Here is a 25,529-nt window from a genome sequence, read left to right on the forward strand (position 1 = left end):
TCATTAAAGGGGGAAAATCCTTCCAGTCCAGAAGTGGTTAAACAAGGCTCATCCCTAGGAGAAACAAACTGTAATAAAATGTATAAAAACGATGGAAAAAAGTACCATAAATCTACTCATCTTACCCCTAGCGGAACCCTATAGGATCTGTAAGTAGCTGGGATCCCCCACCCTGCACAGCCAGACACCCCGAATCTTCCCTATATATAACACTGATATCTGTACACTGAGTGGCACTCCGTATAAAGATGTCAGTGTTATATATGCAGGTAGGTACCAGCACTCAGTGTACACATATCAGTCTTATACAGTATATAGGGAATAGCACTCACTATGTATATAGAAATCAGGGTTATTATATATGGGATAGGGAATAGCACCTGGGGGATGGGCAATGGGCAGGAACACTCAGCCTTGCTGGTATAGAATAAAGCAGAGTGACACTAAACTGCTGGGCTGGCGATCACACACTGACCTGCTGCACACAAGGCGGGTTGCTAGCTATGAGATGACTCCGCTCTGCAGTGCCTTCTGCCACCTCCAGCTCTCTAAGTTCAGCACTGGCTGTCCCCCATGGTGGGGATGTGGACGGTAGCCCCACCCCTCTACTGAATTCCACAGGGGGAGAGGTGGTCGGAGTGGCTGCCGCTGCTACCATCCCCATGGCTCCACCATCGCTCTCTCATCCCGGCCAGCACCTGAGTCCTCTCCCAGCACTGCAGAAACCGTCAAAGAATGCCATGCCTCCTCCAGGCTTAAACCTCTCTTCTGCATATTAAGCTGTGGGCTCCTCCAGGAGTGGACTGAGCCTTTTTTAGGGCCCCCCTACTGACCACGGGCCCTCAGACAGTGCCAGAGTGCCCAAATGGGCAATCCGCCCCTAGACCTAAGAGATACAATCAGCTTGTCCCCCATTCCACCAGACTCCTATAACTGGAAGATTACATTTTTGGGTGGATGTGTTGTAGAAGAACCCAGACCACAGTATTGTGAGGTGAAAATAAAATCCAACTTTATTAATCATATATATGTGACACTTTACCAACAGAAGAAAAGAGATAGATTGTTTACATTTCAAAGATATATTTATACCATTTATATCATCTATGCTAAGAAACTGATTATCATATGACACACCCCTCATTAATACCAGCCCCGCCCACTTCTTATGTAACCCTCTAAACATCCAAATCCCTGTAAATTCCCAGAAGACACTTTCATCTTTTATCCATAACAAGCTCATTGGGTAGAAGATAACCCCGAGCCCCTCCTGCTCATTCCCACACAACAAGTCCATGTCACCATCTACAAGGTTAGAGGACCTGAAGGAGAACAACTAAACTAAAGTTTAAAAAAATTAAAGTAAAACACTGCAAATAAAAAACAAACAAACCACAAAACAAATTTTATCCCCCCAGTTCCCATATACATATGGAAATGTCAGTGTTGGGTGCGGTTATGTAGGAAAACAACAATCACACGACACATCTTACATATCGCTGCACACACCAGAGTGAGAGGAATAACTCTAGGGACATCATTCATGGATAACTTTTTATACTGATGACCTGTAAAGGTTTGTATAGCGTCACCTATGGGAAATTTGTAGGTACTGAAGTTTGTCACCAAGGATGCACAATTTTTAAAGCTTGACGTGTCTGATATTTACTTTCTCAACACAACCTCATCTGTTATATTTTACCAAAGAAATGATGTCATAAGTTTATTTGTGTGCCCTAAAATCACCCTTACTGTATTTTTACAGAAAATATGCATTTGATAAACAGCTGTGCTAATATTGTGTGACATAAAAAACTAACGCCATTTTATTCTCCGGGGTCTCTGATTTCAGAAAATATATATGTTTGGGGTTTTAGCTAAATGTAAATTTAACCATGTGAGTAAAAAAGAAAAATCAAGAAACAACAACAGTAATGTATAAAATTATTATCAAAACTATAATAGTAACTAAAGGCTTAAGAAGCAAACCCACCATATTACTCAACCAAGTTCCAACTAAACCCATCCAAGAAAATGGATTCCACTTCCACCCATCCAGGTGACAGTTGGATCTCCTTTACCTTGTGTAGATGTCTCCTTCTGAGATCCTCATGATATAAAATAAATGTATAGTGAGGTACAGATTGCTGTTAGGAGGGGATAGCAATGCCCACATCCCCTGTAACTGAACTGTATAGAAATAACCCACTAGAGGGTTGGGTCTATACAGTTAATATAAATGTACAACACTCTCTATGTGACACCAGATTGTAGACTCCACCTTGAGCTCCCGAGAGATAGTCAGCAGCCATGCAGTTCTGTGACACCACCTTAGGTGATGGAGACACTTCTGCTGTCAGCTCTGCTATAACATCAATGGTCTCATTGGTTATCTGATCCATGACTCCAGTACACGGGTTCATCCTAATTATCTTAGATTACTTAGATTCCCCATCCCGTCTATGAAGGGATCACTGCATAAAACATTTCCACTCCAGAGAAAATGTTTCTTCTCACTGGAAGGCCAGGGGAGTATTGGGAGAAATTGAGGCTTTCCCTTACAGATATGGGAGGGGCAACATAACCTAAAGTACAGCTATGGGGGGAATTGAAGAGAAGAAATTTTAGGGGGCTCCTTCCATGCAAGAAGCAAATGTTATCTGGAGGGACAAGAAATCTATTGGACCAATGGGGATTAAACATTCTGTAATTACACTGATAAACCATGAAATGTTACTGGCCTGTGATTGGCTCTGCTATTGTTAGTGAAGTGAGACTCCCCTTGGCAGTGTCATTAATGACATTTAAGAAACCATGTGAAATGTTTCTCCCAAATCCAAAAAAATGAACCCCTTGGGTAGGTACCTAACATTCCTAATATGAGTTTGTAGTCCCGGCTACTACAGGAATAATGTGGGCAATCATTTACACCTTTTACAGCAGGACAGTAAATATCAGAACACAATTCATAAGACCAACAGCAGGAAGTCTGCTAACTTAATGTGTAATGCAATCTGTCATTATCATTCCCAGAGTTCCCTCTGCAACATCGTTTTATCACCTGTTATGTCTATAGATTTGTTATTTTCAGTCAAAAAAAAGATGAAGATGAGAATCGTGAGGAAAACAGTTCAATCATTGGTGCTGATCTGAAAAAATGTCAAACTGTGAAATATTCACAGGCCTTTTAGGTGTGCATCCATCCATTACATTCCTGTTTGCTCACAGATGTTAGTTTGCATTTTTTTAAAGTAGCATTTTATCTTTTCAATTCTTCCCTAGATTGTTGGAGGAGATTTGGGTTGTGAAACTAATAGGGCATTTGCAAGTCATTTAATATCCTCCTTTTTCCCAAAGTTTCATCTCTGCAACTAAAGCTTGTGAACCCTCTGGTGATAGATTAGCCCAACATTAGCTTTGTCACATTCAGAGCACTAATAGGTCTTCTCCCCAGTGTGAATCCTCTGGTGTGTGATAAGGTTTGACTTCTGTGTAAAAGCTTTGCCACATTCAGAACACTGATATGGCTTCTCTCCGGTGTGAATCCTCTGGTGTATGATAAGATAACCCTTTGTTGTAAAAGATTTGCCACATTCAGAACAATGATATGGCTTCTCTCCACTGTGAACCCTCTGGTGTATGATAAGTTCTTGCTTCGTTGTAAATGCTTTGCCACATTCAGAACAGTGATATGGCTTCTCTCCACTGTGAACCCTCTGGTGTCTGATAAGTTCTTGCTTGGTTGTAAACACTTTGACACATTCAGAACATTGATATGTCTTCTCTCCGGTGTGAATCCTCTGGTGTGTGATAAGACTACCCTTTGTTGTAAAAGATTTGCCACATTCAGAACAATAATATGGCTTCTTTCCACTGTGAACCCTCTGATGTCTGATAAGTTCTTGCTTGGTTGTAAATGCTTTGCCACATTCAGAACAATGATATGGCTTCTCTCCACTGTGAATCATTTGGTGTGTGATATGATGTGACTTCTGTGTAAAAGCTTTGTCACATTCAGAACACTGATATGGCTTCTCTCCAGTGTGAATATTCTGGTGTCTGATAAGATTACGCTTTGTTGTAAAAGCTTTATCACATTCAGAACATTGATATGGCTTCTCTCCACTGTGAATCCTCTGGTGTTTGATAAGATTAAACTTTGTTGTAAAAGATTTGCTACATTCAGAATAACAATATGGCTTCTCTCCAGTGTGAACTCTCTGGTGTGTGATAAGCTTTAACTCTGATGTAAAAACGTTATCACATTCAGGACATTGATATGCCTTCTCTCCATTGTAAAACTCCTGGTGTGTGACATGTTTTGCCTCCATTGTAAAATGTTTATCACATTCCAAACAATAAATATCTTCTGAAATGACTTCTCTTATGTATACATGGGTTGAACTTTACTGTAAAGCCATTGTCACTTCCAGAATACTGAAATTACTTCTCCTGTTGTCCTCTGAGGCTGGATCAATGTTGAAGATCCAAAGCATTTGTTCCTTTAGAACACGGATATGACTTGTGTCCTGTGTGAATCCTCCAGTGAATTGTGATTAAGACTTTCAGTCACATAAGACACCCATATGGCTCATTTCCCATGTGACTCAGCTGAATTGATGAAGTCCAAAATGATCAAAAAATTGGTTCATAAATTCACCTGTACAAAAAAATAAAAAAGTCAGAATTCTTTAAGAAAAACGACTGAATAAAGTTTCTTTCTTTTTGAACATTCATTATTAAATATATCTAATATATAGAAACATTATGTACAATATTATACAGGTTTAAATATTTGTATTTCATTTTACTGTGGACACTATATTATTCCCATTGGCTGATAAAATAGACAGTTTATTACAATTTCCAGCAGGAGAATCTCATTCTTTGTTCTCATTCAGAGAAATGTGCTTCATAGTGATGGGGGGATGTGCTTGGGTTTTATTTACAGGTGTATTATTATTATTATTATTATACAGGATTTATATAGCGCCAGCAGTTTGTGCAGCGCTTTATAATGAGGGAATACAATACAGTTACAATACAATTCAATACTGGAGGAATTGGGCGACCCTGTTCCTTAGAGCTTACAATCTAGGTGTATTCGGCAAGTGTGTTTAAAATTCTAAAAATTGCAGACTTAAATGCAAACCTCTTTGGAATCAACAGGAGGCGAATCTTGAAAATCAATTATCTTCTAATTATTCCTAATTATCTTCCTTGCACTTCAGGAATGTGGTGAGATCTTACTAACCCTGGAAATCCACAGACACACTGTAGGGGATCCATGCATCTCCATTTCAGTGGGATAGAAGATCTGACCACGCCTATAAGGTGAATGAGCAGTCATTCTTTTATATCGGGTCTTAGAAAGGGGGGTCATATTCTGGTTAGATGTTTGTTATCTTAGAATTTCTCTCCAAAGTGCGTATCAGAGGACATTCCCAGAATATATGTAATAGAGTTCTCCTGGCATTATTTCACCTCTAACAGGTAGGAGAGGTTGTGGGGAAATGTTTGAGTAAAAGAGTGGGGACTGTATACCATCTGGTCAGAATGTTATATCCGGACTCCTGGACTCTGCTGGGAAAGGAGGATTTGTGAGTAAAGAATAGGATATGATATCTTTCTGTCTGGGTGAATGTGTGACCCAAATCTCTTCCTATTTCAGAAGGAATGGGGGTGTGATATCTTTGTATGAATTGGTAAGGAAGTGTTGGGATATGTAAAGGGTGTGACATGCTGACCGACTTCATCTTTATTTAGGCATCATGCAGGAATACATTGTCACCTGACCTGGCTGTAGATCTCATTATTAAACATCTCATCAATAAATGATTGGCTGATGAGTGGATGTCCAACTGAAGTGTTGGAGGGGCACCTGGATGTGGAATCTCTACTGGACCATACCAGGCCACATGCCCTCCACATGAGAAGGGTACCCTGACAGAGGCACCCTAGCAAAGCACCATGTCCTCATGTTGGTAGGGACAGGGCCTCTCCCCCACAACTCTGGCCAAGTGGTTGTGAGGGTCTGCAGTGGAGAATTATCAGAATCTGGAAGCCCCCTATAAAAAAGCATCATTGGTTGCTAGGATGGTGCCAGCATCCTACCCACCAAACTGGAAGCTGTCATTTAGCCGCAGTAGAGATACCGCCACTAAATGAATGAGTTCTGGCTGCAGCAGAGGTTTCATGGGTGGGTGAACAAAATGGATGAACTGGGGACACGTACCAATGCAAAACATGCAAACATTTTTTGAAAAACAATAGTTTTTGAAGGAGAAGTGATTTTAATGATGCTTACAATGAAACAGTAAAAAATCCTTTAAATTTAGTGTCTGGTGGATCCCTGTAAAGTAGCACATCTGCACCGTGTATAAAACCTGCTGCAGAAAAACTAACATTTCTAAAAAAAAAGATATTTCAATGTACTTCGTGGATGCAAGCTATTGCCGGCACCTGGTAATACAACAAAAATGGTGTGGGGTCCCCCCACAATTCATACCAGATCCTTTTTGCAAGTACGCTGCCTGGCAGGCCCCCCTCTCCTGAACCATACCATGCAACATGTGCTCAACATAGGAGGTGGGTGCTTTGGGGCAGGGAGAACTGTCCCCCCCCACCCCAAGGCACCTTGCCCCTATGTTGATGGGGACTAGGGCCTCTTCCCAACAACCATGGGTGGTGCTTGTGAGGACTGTGGGCAGGTGGTTTATCAGAATCTGGAAGCCCCTTTTAACAAGAGGGCCCCCAGATCCCAGCCCCCCTATGTGAATGAGTATGGGGTAAATAAAAACAGTACACAGGTATTTGACAAGTCTTTTTAAAAAAAAAGAAATACATTTAAAATGTTTAAATGTAATTTAATTACAAAAAAAAAAAAAAATGTCCCCTGATGTAGATTCATCATCAATCATGATGCCTGCCGCACCTGAAAAAAAAGAAAAAAAAAAAAAAAACTCTCCGCCCGCGAGGAAGGCTGACCACCGAATGCCTGCTCCTCCGTTTGACAGTTCCTAAATAGGTAAGGAGCGTGTGACGTCCCCAACACAGCATGCCCCAGCAGGCATTCCTTGGGAAGCCTTTAAAGTGCATTATTGACGAACCAAAAACCTGTGTACTGATTTTATTTATTCATGATACTTTTGTGTTAAATTAGTCATTCATATGGGGCGGGGGGCGGAAATCTGCGGGCCCCAGATTCTGATAAGCCCCCTGCCCACATATTCCCACAACCACTGTCCAGGTGTGCCACGATAAGACCCTTGCCCCCCCCCCGCCCCAAACTACCCACCCCTCATTTTGGGTGTATGTGGCCTGCTATGGTTTAGGGTGGGGGGGGCAGGTAGCTGATGACTCATTTATTGTTAACCACCTCCTGGCCAAGCCTATTCTGACACTTCGCTCCTATATGTAAAAATCTACCTTTTTTGTTGGAAAATTACTTAGGACCCCCAAACATTATACATGTTTTTTTTAGCAGAGACCCTAGAGAATAAAAACACAATTTTTTGGGAAAAAAACACATTCATGAATTAAAAAAAAAAAAAAAAAAAACAGTAAAGTTAGCCCAATTTTTTTATATAAATGTGAAAGATGATGTTACATCGAGTAAATAGATACCAAACATGTCACGCTTTAAAATTGCGTCTGCCCTTAGAATGGCGGTAAACTAGAGATACAGAGGAGGTCTGGTGATAGAATTATTGCTCTCGCTCTGATGTTCGTGACAATACCTCACATGTGTGGTGCGATCACCATTTACATATGTGTGCGGGAGTAATGTATGCGTTCACATTTGTGCGTAAGCATGGAGGAACTTTCTTTTTTTTTTATTTTATACAAAAAAAATTATACTTTTTTTTTTTTTTGCACAAACTTTATTGCTATCAGAAGGGATGAACAACATCCCTTGTGATAGCATAGGTCATGACAGGTCCCCTCTCATCTGGGTACTCATGCAGCCAATTGGATCGAGATAAATCCGATCGGCTGCTGCTCTGACTGCTGGTGGCCAGGTAAACAAAGGGCAGAACCGGAAGTGAAGAATACTCGTTGCTCCCAGTTTCCAGGGTTACAGAGAGAGGGGAACAACGTCAGTTCCTCTCTCTGTCCCAGGCAGCAATCGGCGCCGGCTGCTTCGCTCCTGGCATCCGCGATGGGACCAGAGAGCCCCGGAGAGGCACCCACAGAAGTGATTGAGTGGCTAATTATTATTGGTACTGGGATGATGCCTGTAGGTGCGCCCACCACCCCGGTAAACCCACTGAAACCCGAGGATGTAACGGAACGTCCTTGGGTGGGAAGTGGTTAAGGGCGTGATGGCCAGCTTCCCAGCCCCGCTCTTTGGGGTAGGGAACATTCCACAGAGCGCACATAAAATGTGGATGTTCGCCGAGTGGGCAAACAGGCGCTGTTTGGGCTGAACTTTTGTTTGGCCTGAACCAATCGCCCGACACTAGAGCAGAGACACAGAAACCTGATGATGAAAAGTCCAAGAAGTGCTCCCTACTCTAGTAGAGGGGGCTGTAATGGGAAAAGGAGGCACTTTATCACACAACTCATAGACCTGCAAAACAATTCATTGAATTCACTTAGAACCTATAAACATATACTTAGTAATAGCGGATCTGGAATATGGAGAACCTCTTTTAGGACCTTCTGGAATAACAAACAGGGAATCTATCTGCATAAAAAAGCATTTTCCAAGAGGTGAATCCCGACCGTCCCCACCACATCCAGACAATGGGGAGAGATCTACTCGGGGTGAACTAGTGCCAGACACAGGGAGGGTAATGCAATCTGTCCATTAAGGAGAAAAGCAGAGAGCAGTTTGGGTAAAAAGGAGATCCTTGGTCTCAAAACATCCTTGTGACCTTTTAGTCAAAGTGATGGCCAAAAGTAAGGTCACCTTATTGGATAACAATGTCATGAATATGTCCTAAATAGGTGCAGAATGCGGGTCTTTGTAACACCAACAATACTAACTCTGAAAATAAAACAGAATACGGGAAGAGAGCTGAAACCTTCTCTGAGCCGACCATAAAGAAGACCTTCATTAATGAGAAACTACCACCACTGTGGGGGCAACAAACACTCTGGTCAGGACTATGTAATGTACAACACAATATATAGAGTAGAGGGGTCAGCACAATATTATAGTCATAGTGCCCCTTATACTGCTGGTCGGGGGACAAATGATTTGGGGGTGTGGTCAGCAGGATGAAAACAATGTTCAGCCATAGGAAAAGGAGGGAAAAATACCCGCTATCTGTTATTACAGACTATGGTATCGGAGTACAGGGATGTGGGAGGTCAGACAACACACGGGGTATCGTCTTCTGTTGCATATCCACAGAAATCACCCTGCATGCTGGCAGATTGTAGGGAGAACCCCAAGTTTCCAGTCCAGACAGGGGTAAGAGCTGTATAACAGCACACACACTCTATTATCCCACCACTGCCACACACATGACAAGGATGGAAGCCCACGGGAACTAGCAAATGAGACAAGGACGTTGTTTGGTGTAGGAGGGAAGGAGAGGAGATTATTGTTAGCCAGTAATACCAGCTGTGATAGACTTGGCACAGTCTGCAATACATCTGGCCATCTCTAGAGGGAGACTCCACCCATATCTAGTTGGCTTACCAGTCTCAGATAGATACAGATCTTACATACAATCTGGGGAACTCGAAGGCTGGACATACATTATACAATTTTTTTATACAACTTCCCTTCAAATTTACCAAAACCATATAATATGAGGTCATACTCAAACACTTTCAGTTTGTATGCAGTCAGGCCGGTCCTTACACCACATAGGTAAAGGTTATCTACAGGAGATTGAACAGGAAAATTGTATAATGTGTGGCCAGTTTAATGGTTGGGGAGCAGTCTAGTAATCAGCACACACTTCTGGGGTTCCTCCATCTACCCTACAAGCTAGAATCCTTGTGTTACTCCCTCTTCCCACTATCCATGTACACCCCCACACCACACACAGGACAGGGGGACAGTGAGGGGACAGGGAAGTGTGTGTGTGGGGGGGGGGGGGCAGTGAGAGGAAAAAATGCCCATTATCTGTGGTCAGGGTGGGGGAGGGAAGCCTGCTATTGTTATCAGTTAATGAAAAATAAATTGGTGATGACTGAGGGGAAATGTTGGGCATTAGTGATTAGTAGGAAAAAGGGGGAACAGAGTTGCTCAGTTGGGAGACAGGAGGCACTTGTGCTCAGTGGTGGGGTGGGGGTGGATAGGGGAGCAGTGGGGGGAAGAGGGGTAGGCAGTGGTAAAGTGAGGGGACAGAGTGGTGGACAGGGGGGCGGTGGGGGTATAGTGGTGTGGTGGATGGGGAGAAGTCGGTGAACAGGGGGTAAGTGGGGTGAATAAGGAGATGAATACCTGGCTGATGGTGTCCTGTTCTGGAGGTTGATGTGGAGCTCCTCTGATGACTCTTCTATGGTTGGGTGACTTCTGACTCTTCCCAGCACGGTGACCGGACATGAAGGGGGAAATCTCTCCCAACTCTCGGCTTCTCTTCCTCCTGCTCACAAGTGTCCACAATCAGGGGAAAGTTCCCCTTAAAGTGTCATTCCACCTTGTGGGGGGTCCTAGGCCTGCAATGTGCAGACTGTAGACATGAAGCTGATTCTGCTCTGACCTGTGTGAGGATCTTCTCTGTCTCTTCTCCGTGTCCCCGATGGAAGATGGAGGCTTCTTGTCCTGGCTGAGAGGTGTGAGGGCCGTTCTGTGTCTGCACTATGGATCTGGGAAGACTCCAATCACATTGTGAGACAACTTCCTCACAGGGGGCCCCTCCCGCACAGACCCTAGGGCCATGGTGACTACAAACAGTGCGGGGGAGGGGGTGTCACAAAGAGGACCCCTCCCCTCATTGTCTGGGATCACACCAGTAGAATCTCATTCCAGATTTGCTTGAGGTGATTGGAGCCGTATGAGTGCACTTGCGAAAGACAATTGAGTTCTGTCCGTGATACTTTTTTTATTTGCACTTACATACAATTTTCAGGACAAGCTTTCGGCGAACGTCTCCTTAATCGAGGTCCAAGCAGTACTGATTCACAAAATGTTTAGATTTGTAATTTGAAGAAGGTTTGTTGGATGTTCTTCTGGTTGGTGGAGGGGAAATCAATGTTGATTATTGAGCGCAGTGAGGAGAAGATTGGGAGGAGCAGGATGGGGAAGGAATAAATTTCTAGCAGTGAATGTGGTTTTCATTCAGTAAATTCCATTCATTCCAGAATGAGATGATAAAAGGAAATGAAATGTTGAACTCCTTCTGAGCGCCATTCATCAATCCATGGAATGTAGTGAGAAGATTTCTCCAAATTCTCCTCCAATAATCTCCTAGTGTATGAGCAGCTTTCCCTTTCTTGTGTCCTCTTCCTTCCTCCCCCGATCACACCGGTGTCTTCAGAGAGATCCGGAGCTGAGCTCTCACATCTCTCAGGACTCTCATATTGCACACACCGGGGGATCACCTCATACACTTCATCTTCTACATGTGCTGGACGCCATGACACTCATTTCTTGGGGAAAACTTTCTCCCGGAGATCTTGCAGGAGATGAAAGGAATGTTGTACGACGCATGTGTGAGACGAGGCACATGACATCACACGCTCCATCTTCTGCATGCGCGGTATAACATACATTCTCATATTGGTGGTGTGGGGGAGGGGACACAGGAGGGAAGATGTGGAGTCACTATGGGGGAGGGGCAGTACAGGGAACACAGGAAGTGGGTGACATATTGGGGGGATTCTGGAATAGAACACACAAGCCTAACACTGGCCACACACCATACAATCTGATTGTACAATCATCTTTAGATTTTCCAAAACAATGTAATAGGAGGACACACCCAAACATTCCATTCAGTGTGTATGGGGGTCGGGTAGATCCTTGTACTATGTAGTTGATGGAAGATGGAAAGGAGATTGTACAATCAGATTGTATAGTGTATGGTCACCTTTAGGGCTCATTCACACCAACGGTTACTCTGGTCATACACTAGTAGACTTTGAAATGAACATCCGTACAAACATTGATATGGAAACTTTCCTCAGTACCTCCAATGATGAATGTCCTTCTAATTTACTGGAAGAAACCTTTGTTTGGAATGAATGGACTTTCCTGAATGAAATCACATTCACTGCTAGAAATTTCTTCATTCCAGAAACATTTTCCATCCGGATCCTTCCAATTTCCTCATCACTGCCATCACACACTTCCATTTCACTCCACTAACCATAAGAAAATGGAGGGAAGGATCTTACAATGAAAAGATTGGAAGGAGATTGTACGAGTGTATGGGCAGCTGAACAAGGCGATGTTCCCGATGTTCTATGGCTTCCGTCACCATCAAAGAAAACAATGTGAGATTGTATTGTTTGTGCCGAGCGTTCCCACACCTTGTATAATATTACAAAGAGCCGCAACCCATAGAATTCTATAGAAGAGAGCCTAACACCTCATTACACCGCACAACAGCGCCCCCCACACTGCACACCAGAGAACACACATTATACACACAATAACATGGGCTGTGTGCTGTGACTGAGCCCCAATATTTCCACCCCCCTCCCCCCTGTACTGGAATTGTCCAATCCTGTTCTCTAATATTAGAAAGGAGAGAGTGTCTGTACTTCTCATTACATGTGACCTCACCGCCCCTCCCCCATACACAGCACTCCCTGACATCTTACCCCTCCCCCATACACAGCACTCCCTGACATCTTACCCCCTCCCCCAAACACAGCCCCCCCTAGCTTCTCACCACTACCCCATACACAGCCCCCCCTCAGCTTCTCACCCATCCCCCAGCTTCCCACCCCTCCCCCATACACAACCCCACCCAGCTTCCCACCCCTCCCATACACAGCTTCCCACCCCTCCCATACACAGCCCTCACTGGCTTTTCACCCCTCCCCCATACACATTCCTTCACGACTTCTCACCACACCCCCATACACAGCACTCCCCAGCTTTTACCCCTCCCCCATACATAGTCCTCCCAGGCTTCTCGCCCTTCCCCCATACATATCAGCATCCTGCAAATACAGATTCCAACAGTTCACCAATCTTTCTTGCACACACATTTCCCACAACTCATCGACGTCCACCACAAAAAATAACTTTTTATCCAACTGTCCATCCAGAGCCTCTGGTTTATAGACCGGATACATCCTAAATATAGAACCATTTATTATCCAACTGTCCATCCAGAGCCTCTGGTTTATAGACCGGATACATCCTAAATATAGAACCATTTATCCAACTGTCCATCCAGAGCCTCTGGTTTATAGACCGGATACATCCTAAATATAGAGCCATTTATCCAACTGTCCATCCAGAGCCTCTGGTTTATAGACCGGATACATCCTAAATATAGAACCATTTATCCAACTGTCCATCCAGAGCCTCTGGTTTATAGACCGGATACATCCTAAATATAGAACCATTTATCCAACTGTCCATCCAGAGCCTCTGGTTTATAGACCGGATACATCCTAAATATAGAACCATTTATCCAACTGTCCACCCAGAGCCTCTGGTTTATAGACCGGATACATCCTAAATATAGAACCATTTATCCAACTGTCCATCCAGAGCCTCTGGTTTATAGACCGGATACATCCTAAATATAGAACCATTTATCCAACTGTCCACCCAGAGCCTCTGGTTTATAGACTGGATACATCCTAAATATAGAACTATTTATTATCCAACTGTCCATCCAGAGCCTCTGGTTTATAGACCGGATACATCCTAAATATAGAACCATTTATCCAACTGTCCATCCAGAGCCTCTGGTTTATAGACCGGATACATCCTAAATATAGAACCATTTATCCAACTGTCCATCCAGAGCCTCTGGTTTATCTCAGCCACATCCTATATACATCCTTGGTACTGCTTTTGCGGGTTAATAAAAAATATGGCTCATCCGTGTGTTGTTACCGTTTCTTAAATTACAAATGTAAATTAGCTGATTTTGCACCTCTGTGCAGCCTGTCCCCTCCCCCATAGTGACTCCACATATTCCCTCCTGTGTCCCCTCCCCCACACCACCAATATGAGAATGTATGTTATACCGCGCATGCAGAAGATGGAGCGTGTGATGTCATGTGCCTCGTCTCACACATGCGTCGTACAACATTCCTTTCATCTCCTGCAAGATCTCCGGGAGAAAGTTTTCCCCAAGAAATGAGTGTCATGGCGTCCAGCACATGTAGAAGATGAAGTGTATGAGGTGATCCCCCGGTGTGTGCAATATGAGAGTCCTGAGAGATGTGAGAGCTCAGCTCCGGATCTCTCTGAAGACACCGGTGTGATCGGGGGAGGAAGGAAGAGGACACAAGAAAGGGAAAGCTGCTCATACACTAGGAGATTATTGGAGGAGAATTTGGAGAAATCTTCTCACTACATTCCATGGATTGATGAATGGAGCTCAGAAGGAGTTCAACATTTCATTTCCTTTTATCATCTCATTCTGGAATGAATGGAATTTACTGAATGAAAACCACATTCACTGCTAGAAATTCATTCCTTCCCCATCCTGCTCCTCCCAATCTTCTCCTCACTGCGCTCAATAATCAACATTGATTTCCCCTCCACCAACCAGAAGAACATCCAACAAACCTTCTTCAAATGAGATTCTACTGGTGTGATCCCAGAGAATGGGGGAGGGGTCCTCTTTGTGAAACCCCCCTCCCCCACACTGTGTTTGTAGTCAGTGTGTCCCCTGGGCATCTGTGGGGGAGGGGCTCCCTGTGAGGAAGTTGGCTCACAATGTGATTGGAGTCTTCCCAGATCCATAGTGCAGACACAGAACGGCCCTCACACCTCTCAGCCAGGACAAGAAGCCTCCATCTTCCATCGGGGACACGGAGAAGAGACAGAGAAGATCCTCACACAGGTCAGAGCAGAATCAGCTTCATGTCTACAGTCTGCACATTGCAGGCCTAGGACCCCCCACAAGGTGGAATGACACTTTAAGGGGAACTTTCCCCTGATTGTGGACACTTGTGAGCAGGAGGAAGAGAAGCCGAGAGTTGGGAGAGATTTCCCCCTTCATGTCCGGTCACCGTGCTGGGAAGAGTCAGAAGTCACCCAACCATAGAAGAGTCATCAGAGGAGCTCCACATCAACCTCCAGAACAGGACACCATCAGACAGGTATTCATCTCCCAATTCCCCCCACTTACCCCCTGTTCACCCCTCTGTCCCCCCAATTCTCCCCATCCACCTCGCTATCCCCCCCACCGCCCCCCTGTCCACCACTCTGTCCCACTGCCTACACTTCTTTTCCCCCCACTGCTCCCCTATGGAGGAGAGCATATTTAAAAGAAGAAAAACTACCACAAGAGGACACAGTTTTAAATTAGAGGGGCAAAGGTTTAAAAGTAATATGAGGAAGTATTACTTTACTGAGAGAGTAGTGGATGCATGGAATAACCTTCCTGCAGAAGTGGTAGCTGCAAATACAGTGAAGGAGTTTAAGCATGCATGGGATAAGCATAAGGCTATCCTTCATACAAGATAGGGCCAGGGACTATTCATAGGATTCAGATATATTGGGCAGACTAGATGGGCCAAATGGTTCTTATCTGCCGACACATTCTATGTTTCTATGTTTCTATCCCCCCCCCACAAGTGCCTCCTGTCTCCCAACTGAGCAACTCTGTTCCCCCTTTTTCCTACTAATGCTATTGTTATCATTAACTGATAACAATAGCAGGCTTCCCTCCCTCACCCTGACCACAGATAATGGGCATTTTTTTTTCCTCTCGCTGCCCCCCCCCCCCCACACACACACTTCCCTGTCCCCTCATTGTCCCCCTGTCCTGTGTGTGGTGTGGGGGTGTACATGGATAGTGGGAAGAGGGGTAACACAAGGATTCTAGCTTGTGGGGTAGATGGAGGAACCCCAGAAGTGTGTGCTGATTACTAGACTGCTCCCAACCATTGGACTGGCCACACATTATACAATTTTCCTGTTCAATCTCCTGTAGATAACCTTTACCTATGTGGTGTAAGGGCCGGCCTGACTGCATACAAACTGAAAGTGTTTGAGTATGACCTCATATTATATAGTTTTGGTAAATCTAAAGGAAAGTTGTATAAAAAAAATTGTATAATGTATGTCCAGCCTTAGAGTTTCTCAGATTGTACGTAAGATCTGTATCTACCTGAGAATGGTAAGCCAGCTAGATATGGGTGGAGTCTCCCTCTAGTGGTGGTCAGAGGTATTACAGGCTGTGCCAAGTCTATCACAGCTGGTTTTATTGGCTGACAATAATCTCCTCTCCTTCCCTCCTACACCCTACAAGGTCCTCTCCTAGTTTTCTAGTTCCCGTGGGCTTCCATCCTTGTCATGTGTGTGGCAGTGGTGGGATAATGGAGTGTGTGTGCTGTTATACAGCTCTTACCCCTGTCTGGACTGGGAACTTGGGGTTCTCCCTACAATCTGCCAGCATGCTGGGTGATTTCTGTGGATATGCAAACAGAAGACGATACCCCGTGTTTTGTCTGACCTCCCACATCCCTGTACCCCGATACCATAGTCTGTAATAGAGGACATTTTTTCCTTCCTGTGACCACTATGGCTGAACATTGTTTTCATCCTGCTGACCACACCCCAAAATCATTCGCCCCCCCGACCAGCAGTATAAGGGACACTATGACTATAATATTGTGCTGACCGCTCTACTCTATATATTGTGTTGTACATTACATAGTCCTGACCAGAGTGTTTGTTGCCCCCACAGTGGTGGTAGTTTCTCATTAATGAAGGTCTTCTTTATGGTCGGCTCAGAGAAGGTTTCAGCTCTCTTCCCGTATTCTGTGTTATTTTTTTCAGAGTTAGTATTGTTGGTGTTACAAAGACCCGCATTCTGCACCCATTTGGGACATATTCATGACATTGTTATCCAATAAGATGACCTTACTTTTGGCCATCACTTTGACTAAAAGGTCACAAGGTTGTTTTGAGACCAAGGATCTCTTTTTTAACCCAAACTGATCTCTGCTTTTCACCTTAATGGACAGATTGCATTACACTCCCTGTGTCTGGCACTAGTTCACTCAGAATAGATCTCTCCCCATTATCTGGATGTGGTGGGGATGGTCGGGGTTCACCTCTCAGCCAATGCTTTTTTATGCAGATGGATTTTCCTGTTTGTTATTCCAGAAGGTCCTAAAAAGAGGTTCTCCATATTTTAGATCCACGATTACTAAGTGTATTTTATAGGTTCTAAGTGAATTCAATGAATTGTTTTGCAGGTCTATGAGTTGTGTGATAAAGTGCCTCCTCTTCCCATTACAGCCCACTCTACTAGTGATCACTTTTCATCATCAGGTTTCTGTGTCTCAGATCCATAAGGTCCAGTCTTTCTCTAAGTTTTAAAAGGTTGATGCGGCAACCAGTTTGTCCATTCTGGTCACCCACCCATGAAACCTCTGCTGCAGCCAGAACTCATTCATTTAGTGGCGGTATCTCTACTGCGGCTAAATGGCAGCTTCCAGTTTGGGTGCTAGGAATCTGGCAACCACTACCATCCTAGCATCCAATGATGCTGTGCAGACTGGCCATCCACATCTTAGCAACCAATTATGTCATTGGTTGCTGGGATGTAGGCCGCCTGCATCCGAGCAAACAAAAACACTGCACCATACATTGCCACTGGGTTCTAGGACACAGGTGGCCAGGAAAATGTGATTTAGGGACGAATTATCGAAATCTAGTTAATTTAGTGAATAATATCACCTGGGAGAAGACCCTGAACAAGGGGTGGGTAGGAGGGGCAGCTGCTCTGGGCGCAATGGTTTATTGCACGGATGGGGCACCCTGACCCTAACCATAAGGGACCTTGTCCCACTGCCTGGGAGCCCCTTACTCTACTTTCAGCTGCCAGCTTGGGAAATGTCATTTGCAGCGAGATTCTGTGGTGAGAAGATAGTCTGGTTGGTCTTCATGTTTTTCTGGAGGGATCTACTTTGCTAGTATGCCATTTTTGGTATAATTTTTGTTATCATATTTTTTTTTGTCGGGGGGGGGGGGTGCTGTTTGGACTTTGTCATTGTGCTGTGTGGTGTTTTTATTGTAAATGAGTAACTGGACATACTATGTACCCCTTACTCATTCATGTAGAGGGAACAAGATATCTGAAGGCATCCTTTTTTATAGGGGGGCTTCCAGATTCTTATAATCCCCCCTGCAGACCCCTACAACCACTGGGCCACAGTTGTGGGAGAGGGACCTTGTCCTTATCAACATGGGGTACCCTTCTCATGTGAAGAAACAAACAAAGGGTTGGGGGGAACACAGTATGGCCATATGGTGTGACTAAATCTCCATATTTACTTAACCACTTTAAGTCACGCTCCTAGGCAAACCGCCATAGCTATACGTCGGTCGTGCACAGGAAGCTAGGGGGCGAGCACGCGCCGCCGCGATCCCATCCCCACTCGTTAGCGGGGAAGCCAATACATGGGGCAGACAGCTCTGATTGCCGTCTCTCTGCTGAGAGAGAAGAACAGTCAGATGTTGTAAACACAGCTGTCTGTTCTTCTCTGTGGAATGATCACAGAGTACCTGTGATCCTAATATATAGGAATCACATGTCTCTGTGATCATTTCACAAGCCACACCCCCCCAACAGTTAGAAACAAGCCCCTAGGTAAACACTTACCCTTTGATCACCCACAGTGTTAACCCCTTCCCTGCCAATGTCATTAGTACAGTGACAGTGCATATTTTTAGCACTGATTACTGTAGTAATGTCACTGGTCCCCCCAAAAGTGTCAAAAATATCAGTTAGGGGTCCGATCTGTCTGCCACAATGTCGCAGTCCCAGAAAAATCACAGATCACCGCCATTACTAGTAAAAAAAAAACAATAAAAGTGACAAATTTTTCCTGTAGTTAGTAGATGCAATAACTTTTGAGCAAACCAATCAAAATACGCTTATTGCGATTTTTTTTTTTTTTTTTAACAAACATATATAGAAGAAAACAAATTGGCCTAAAATGTTAAAAAAATAAAAATTTTACTTTTTTTTTTTTGGAATGTTATAAAGCAGAATGTGAAAAATATTGTTTTTTTTTCAGAATTGTCGCTCTTTTTTTTGTTTATAGCGTAAAATATAAAAATCACACAGGTGATCAAATACCACCAAAAGAAAGCTCTATTTGTGGGAAAAAAAGGACATCAATTTTATTTAGGTACAGCGTCGCACGACCGCGCAATTGTCCGTTAAGGAAACACAGTACCGAATCATAAAATATGGCCTGGTCAGTAGGGGGGCAAATCCTTCTGGTCCAGAAGTGGTTAATAAGATAAGGTGTTTTAAGTAGCCTTGCAAGATTTGAAAGCAATGTATTCCTGCATGATGCCTGAATAAAGATGAAGTCGGTCAGCATGTCACACCCTTTACATATCCCATCACTTCTTTACCAATTCATACAAAGATATCACACCCCCATTCCTTCTGAAATGGGAAGAGATTTGGGATCACACATTCACCCAGACAGAAAGATATCATATCCTATTCTTTGCTCACAAATCCTCCTTTCCCAGCAGTGTCCAGGAGTCCGGATAGAACATTCTGACCAGATGGTATACAGTCCCCACTCTTTTACTCAAACATTTCTCCACGACCTCTCCTACCTGTTAGAGGTGAAATAACGCCAGGAGAACTCTATTACATATATTCTGGGAATGTCCTCTGTTACGCATTTTGGAGAGAAATTCAAAGACTTACCAAACATCTAACCAGAATAGCGCTGGCGGATGACCCTTCAGCTTTTCTTCTACACACTCCTCGTTTCTAAGACCTGACAAAAAAATCTCTGTTCATTCACCTTATCAATGTGGTGAGATCTTCTACCCCACTGAAATGGAGATGCGGGGATCCCCCTACTGGGGTGATGTGGATTTCCAAAGTGAATTAGATCAAATGAAAGGAAGATCTCAACACATCTCTGAAGTGCGAGGAAAATAATTAGAAATAAATAGCTTTGAATATGGAGAGAATTGATTTTCAAGATTTGCCTCCTATTGACTTCAATGGGGTTTGCATTTATGTCTGCACTTGCTGAACAAAGCTGCAAATCAAATTCAATCACATTCTCCCATCACTATGCAGCACATTTCTCTGAATGAGAACAAAGAATGAGATTCTCCTGCTGGAAATTGTAATAAACTGTCTATTTTACCAGCCAATGGGAATAATATAGTGTCTGCAGTAAAATCATTTTGTACATATTGTTTCTATATATTAGATACATTTAATAATGGATTTTTAAAAAACAACATTATTCAACCTTTTTTTTATAGAATTCTGACTTTTTTTTGTTTTGCACAGGTGGATTTATAAACCAAGTTTTCTGTCATGTTGGACTTCATTAATACATCAAAGTCACATGGGAAATGAGCCATATGGGTGTCTTATGTGACTGAAAGTCTTTATCACAATTTACTGGAGGATTCATACAGGACACAAGACATATCCGTGGTCTAAAAGTCATAAATATTTTGAATCCTCTTCCACATTGATCCAGCCTCAGAGGTCAACAGGAGAGAAGTCATTTCAGTGTTCTGGAAGTGACAATGGCTTTACAGTAAAGTCCAACCTATGTATATATAGGAAAAGTAATTTCAGAAGATATTTCTTGTTTGGAATGTGATAAAGGTTTTACAATGGAGGCAAAAAGTATCACACACCAGAAGGTTCACACTGGAAAGAAGTCCTATCAATGTTCTGAATGTGATAACATTTTCACAACTAAGAAATATCTTATCACACACTACAGGATTCACACTGCAGAAAAGCCATATCAATGTTCTGAATGTGACAAAGTTTTCACACATATTTCACATCTTATCAGACACAAGAGGATTCACACTGGAGAGAAGCCATATAAGTGTTCTGAATGTGACAAAGTTTTTAGGCAGAAGTCAGAGCTTATCATACACCAGAGGATTCACACTGGAGAGAAGCCATATCATTGTTCTGAATGTGACAAAGTTTTTACACAGAAGTCAAACCTTATCAAACACCAGAGGATTCACACTGGGGAGAAGCCATATCAGTGTTCTGAATGTGGCAAAGCTTTTATACATAAGATAAACCTAATCAGACACCAGATGGTTCACACTGGAGAGAAGCCATATAAATGCTCTGAATGTGACAAAGCTTTTATAGTGAGATCAGAGCTTCTTATACACCAGAGGGTTCACACTGGAGAGAAGTCATATCAGTGTTCTGAATGTGACAAAGATTTTACACAGAAGTCATATCTTATCATACACCAGAGGATTCACACTGGGGAGAAGCCATATCAGTGTTCTGAATGTGGCAAAGCTTTTATACATAAGATAAACCTAATCAGACACCAGATGGTTCACACTGGAGAGAAGCCATATAAATGCTCTGAATGTGACAAAGCTTTTATAGTGAGATCAGAGCTTCTTATACACCAGAGGGTTCACACTGGAGATAAGTCATATCAGTGTTCTGAATGTGACAAAGCTTTTACACAGAAGTCACATCTTATCAGACACCAGAGGATTCACACTGGAGAGAAGCGATATCAATGTTCTGAATGTGACTAAGCTTTTACATGGCGGTCACATCCTATTGGACACCAGAAAGTTCACACTGGAGAGAAGCTATTTTAATGCTCTGAATGTGCCAAGGCTTTTAAAGTTAATGCCAGGATAATCAATCCAGAGAATTCACAAATGTCAACTGCAGAGAGAAAACTCAAGAAAAAGGGGGATAATAAAGAAGCTGCAGGTGTCCCATTAGTTTCACAGCCCCAATGTCATCCCACAAGCTAGGGAAAAAGTGAAAAGATAAAATGCTACTTAACAAAAATAAACTCAAATCTGTGAGCAAACTGGAATGTAACGATCAGATGCATTACGTTTAGTGCCTATGTCCATCAGAAAAAACACCTAGAAGGCCTGTGAATATTTTACCTTTCGACATTTTTTTTAGATACTCAGCAATGACTAAACTGGTTTCCTCACAATTTTTATCTTTATGGTTTTTTTATGGAGCTTTAACTGAACATGCAATGTATTTTCATCATTCAATAACTGAGCTGTGTTTTCTTCATTGCCAGAGCTAATACATTAATAATAATGCCTCAGTAGCAGAGACTAGTATGGGGTCCAGTGGCAGATGGCTACATGTATTCCATTTAGCTCTGCTTAAAATCTTCAGGATCTCATCAGGTGAAGAATGGGTGTCCTTGATATCTTCTTCCTCTGTCCAGCAATTACTAATCTCCATAGACTATTCACACAGCACAACTGCAAGATATCCAAACTTACTAAGTGCTGTGTGTGTGGTCATATTCCCGTCACTTCTTCTGGGGGACTAAAATTCATCCAATTAAGGTTTACTTTAATGACTTTGAATATAAAGATCTCTTTTTGGGGTAAAGTTTGCAATGAGCACTTCTCTTCTCTGGAAATGCACTAAAGTGTATCTATGGCCAAAATCAATAATTACATAAATGGTGCAATCTGTCATTAGCATAGAAGTTTTTGTTTTTCTGAGTCTCCCCTTGTATTATTTTTTTTACCTGTTGATCCTCCCAGCAGATCTGTTTTTTATACTTCCTGTAGAAGGCTAAGCTATTTGGCAACAATGGCAGTTGGAGGGGATGGGAAACACCATATAACACTGCCGGGGTCCTTAAAATTGTCAGTATTCATTCATATGGTGGAGTAAACCATAAAAAACCTGTTGTGTGTCGTGTGATTGTTGTTTTCCTACATAACCGCACCCAACACTTAGCTATTGCATATGTACGCAGGAACTGGGGGTTTGCAGATTTGTTTGTGTTTTTTTTTATTTACAGTGTGTTACTTTAATTATTTTAAACTTTTTTTTTTTTTACTCAACTTTATTTCTATTACATAGAGGGATGATGGCCCCCATATGATATCATATTGCTGGTCACAGGTCCTCTTTAAAGAGAAATAAGAGATATATTAGACCCATAACTTCACATCTGGACCACAAAAAAGATAGTCAAGCACACATCATACTTGGTCAGCTCCTTCCCTGGTCACAGCAAGCGGGCACTGACAGCGCTGAACCCAGAAATGACAGAATCTTACCCCTTCCACATTCATTCACTGAAGGGGAGGTCAGAGATCAGAGATCAGGTGTTTGCTGATCTCCTTCTGCTCTCACTGCTGACACCCGCAATGCCTGTCTTGGGCTTGCAGGAGGGACCGCTGAGCCCAGTATACATGGCGGGGGGGGGGGGGGGGAGTATTTTCAATGCAGATGAATCACTTCCACCTAAAAAAAAACACAGCTGGCTTAAAAAATGTAAACAAACCCCCTGGTGCTATAGCTATAAGGCCGTGCTGCTGCTGATGTAAACCTTCCATTGCCGGAGTGAAAGGGTTACACTAATGTACATCTGCCAAATCTGTATCTGAGGAGACCATAAAAGCAGCATTAGAAAGAAATGTGAGCATGGCTTCAGTCAGGTGATGGTCCTGGTGGTCATGGTCTTGTTCTCCTTCAGGTCCTCTAACCTTGTAGATGGTGACATGGACTTGTTGTGTGGGAATGAGCAGGAGGGGCTCGGGGTTATCTTCTACCCAATGAGCTTGTTATGGATAAAAGATGAAAGTGTCTTCTGGGAATTTACAGGGATTTGGATGTTTAGAGGGTTACATAAGTGGGCGGGGCTGGTATTAATGAGGGGCGTGTCATATGTTAATCAGTTTCTTAACATAGATGATATAAATGGTATAAATAGATCCTTGAAATGTAAACAATCTATCTCTTTTCTTCTGTTGGTAAAGTGTCACATATATATGATTAATAAAGTTGGATGATATTTTCACCTCACAATACTGTGGTCTGGGTTCTTCTACAACACATCCACCCAAAAATGTAATCTTCCAGTTATAGGAGTCTGGTGGAATGGGTGACAAGCTAATTGTATCTCTTAGGTCCCTTGTACATGGGGGGTCCAGTCCCTGTGTGTGCAATGCTGGCGGTATAATACACCTGGTAGGCACAGGTACAGCGTCCACCCCCACTGCCTGCAGCCTGTCAAAGTCTACAATTTCTCATTGGGCTGATCAAAAAACAACAAAAAAATAAAGCAAAATAGATTTCCCCATCCACACAAGCAAGGTGATTGGAGGAATCCTCCCTGCTGTGCCATTGTATTATGATAGCGGGACTCCTCCACTGTCAGATAATACTGATCAGCGACTGCAGCCAATTCACAGCAGCTGCTTGATTGACAAAGGTTTTCCATCATTAGATGGACTTCTGTTAATCAGGAATGTCCATTGATGAACCGGAGGAGTTATCATCCATCTATGGGCAGCCTAAATGTATTGTCTATCTAGATGACATCATTGTTCTTGTCTCCGCCCTGGAGGAACATGATCAGAGATTATTTATCCACTTAAACTTCCGGAATGTTTTACCCCCTTTATGACCGGGGCATTTTCTTTTTGATTCAGCACTGCGCTACTTTAAATGGTAATTGTTCCGTCATTCAACGCTGTACCCAAATGACATTTATATCATTTTATTCACACAAGTAGAGATTTATTTTGGTTGTATTTAAACTCCACTGGATTTTTTTTTTTTATTCTATAAATGAAAATAAAACAATATGTTCTACCCTTCTGTTATAAAACATATCCAATAAAATCAAATTTCATCATAAATTTAAGTCCAAAATAAATTCTGCTACATGTGTTTGGTAAAAAAAAAATCCCAATAAGTGTATATTGATTGGTTTGTGTGAAAGTTATAGCGTCTACAAACTATGAGATATATACTGGGATTCACACAGCTTTTACCTTCTATCAGATTTCTTGAGGTGCTAAAACGCCAGGGCAGTCCAAAAAAAGCAAATGATACATTTTTGGAAAGTAGACACCCCGAGGTAAGTGCTGAGAGGCACAGTGAGTACATGGAAGATTTTATTTTTTGACAAAGGTTTTGGAAAATTCAAAAATGTTTCTTTTGTTTTTTACACAAAGTTGTCACTGTAATGAGATATTTCTCACACAAGCCATGGATATATGTGGCATTACACCCCAAAACACATTCTGCTACTTCTCCTGAGTATGGGGATCCCACATGTGAGAGACTTTTCAGCACCCTAACCACATACAGGTCCCCAAAATCCAATGACCACCTTCAGGCTTTCAAAGGGCGTATTTCTCTTCCTCACTACCTATCACAGTTTCGGAGGTCCTGAAATTCCAGGATAGAACAAACACCCCCAAATCACCCCTTTTTGGAAAGTAGACACCCCAAAGTATTGGATATGAGACATGGGGAGTATTTTACAGATCTCATTTATGTCACAAGGTTTTGAAAAAAGAAAACAAAAATTGAATATGGCGGCCTGCCTGTGTGATATAGCGGCGGCAGCTGCTGCTCTCCCTGTCAGGCTTCACCAGTCCAGCACTGTGCAGAGGGATCATCCCATCCAAAGAG

At 42.9% G+C, this 25,529-nt stretch overlaps 1 protein-coding gene across 1 annotated transcript in view; it reads left to right on the forward strand.

Annotated features, from left to right (window-relative positions):
* LOC309548373 (uncharacterized protein) overlaps nt 1-25,529 on the forward strand; it is a gene marked incomplete at both ends in the record, with an annotated part of 539,651 nt that overhangs the window by 34,827 nt on the left and 479,295 nt on the right. The window contains 2 exons of the mRNA XM_082248311.1: nt 5,232-5,238; nt 20,718-21,632. Of these exons, the coding sequence (XP_082104437.1) occupies nt 5,232-5,238; nt 20,718-21,632 (922 nt within the window). The remainder of the gene's footprint in view (nt 1-5,231; nt 5,239-20,717; nt 21,633-25,529) is intronic.

This window comes from Pelophylax lessonae (genome assembly GCF_965119305.1).
Source record: "Pelophylax lessonae genome assembly, chromosome: 2".
Lineage (NCBI taxonomy): Eukaryota > Metazoa > Chordata > Amphibia > Anura > Ranidae > Pelophylax > Pelophylax lessonae.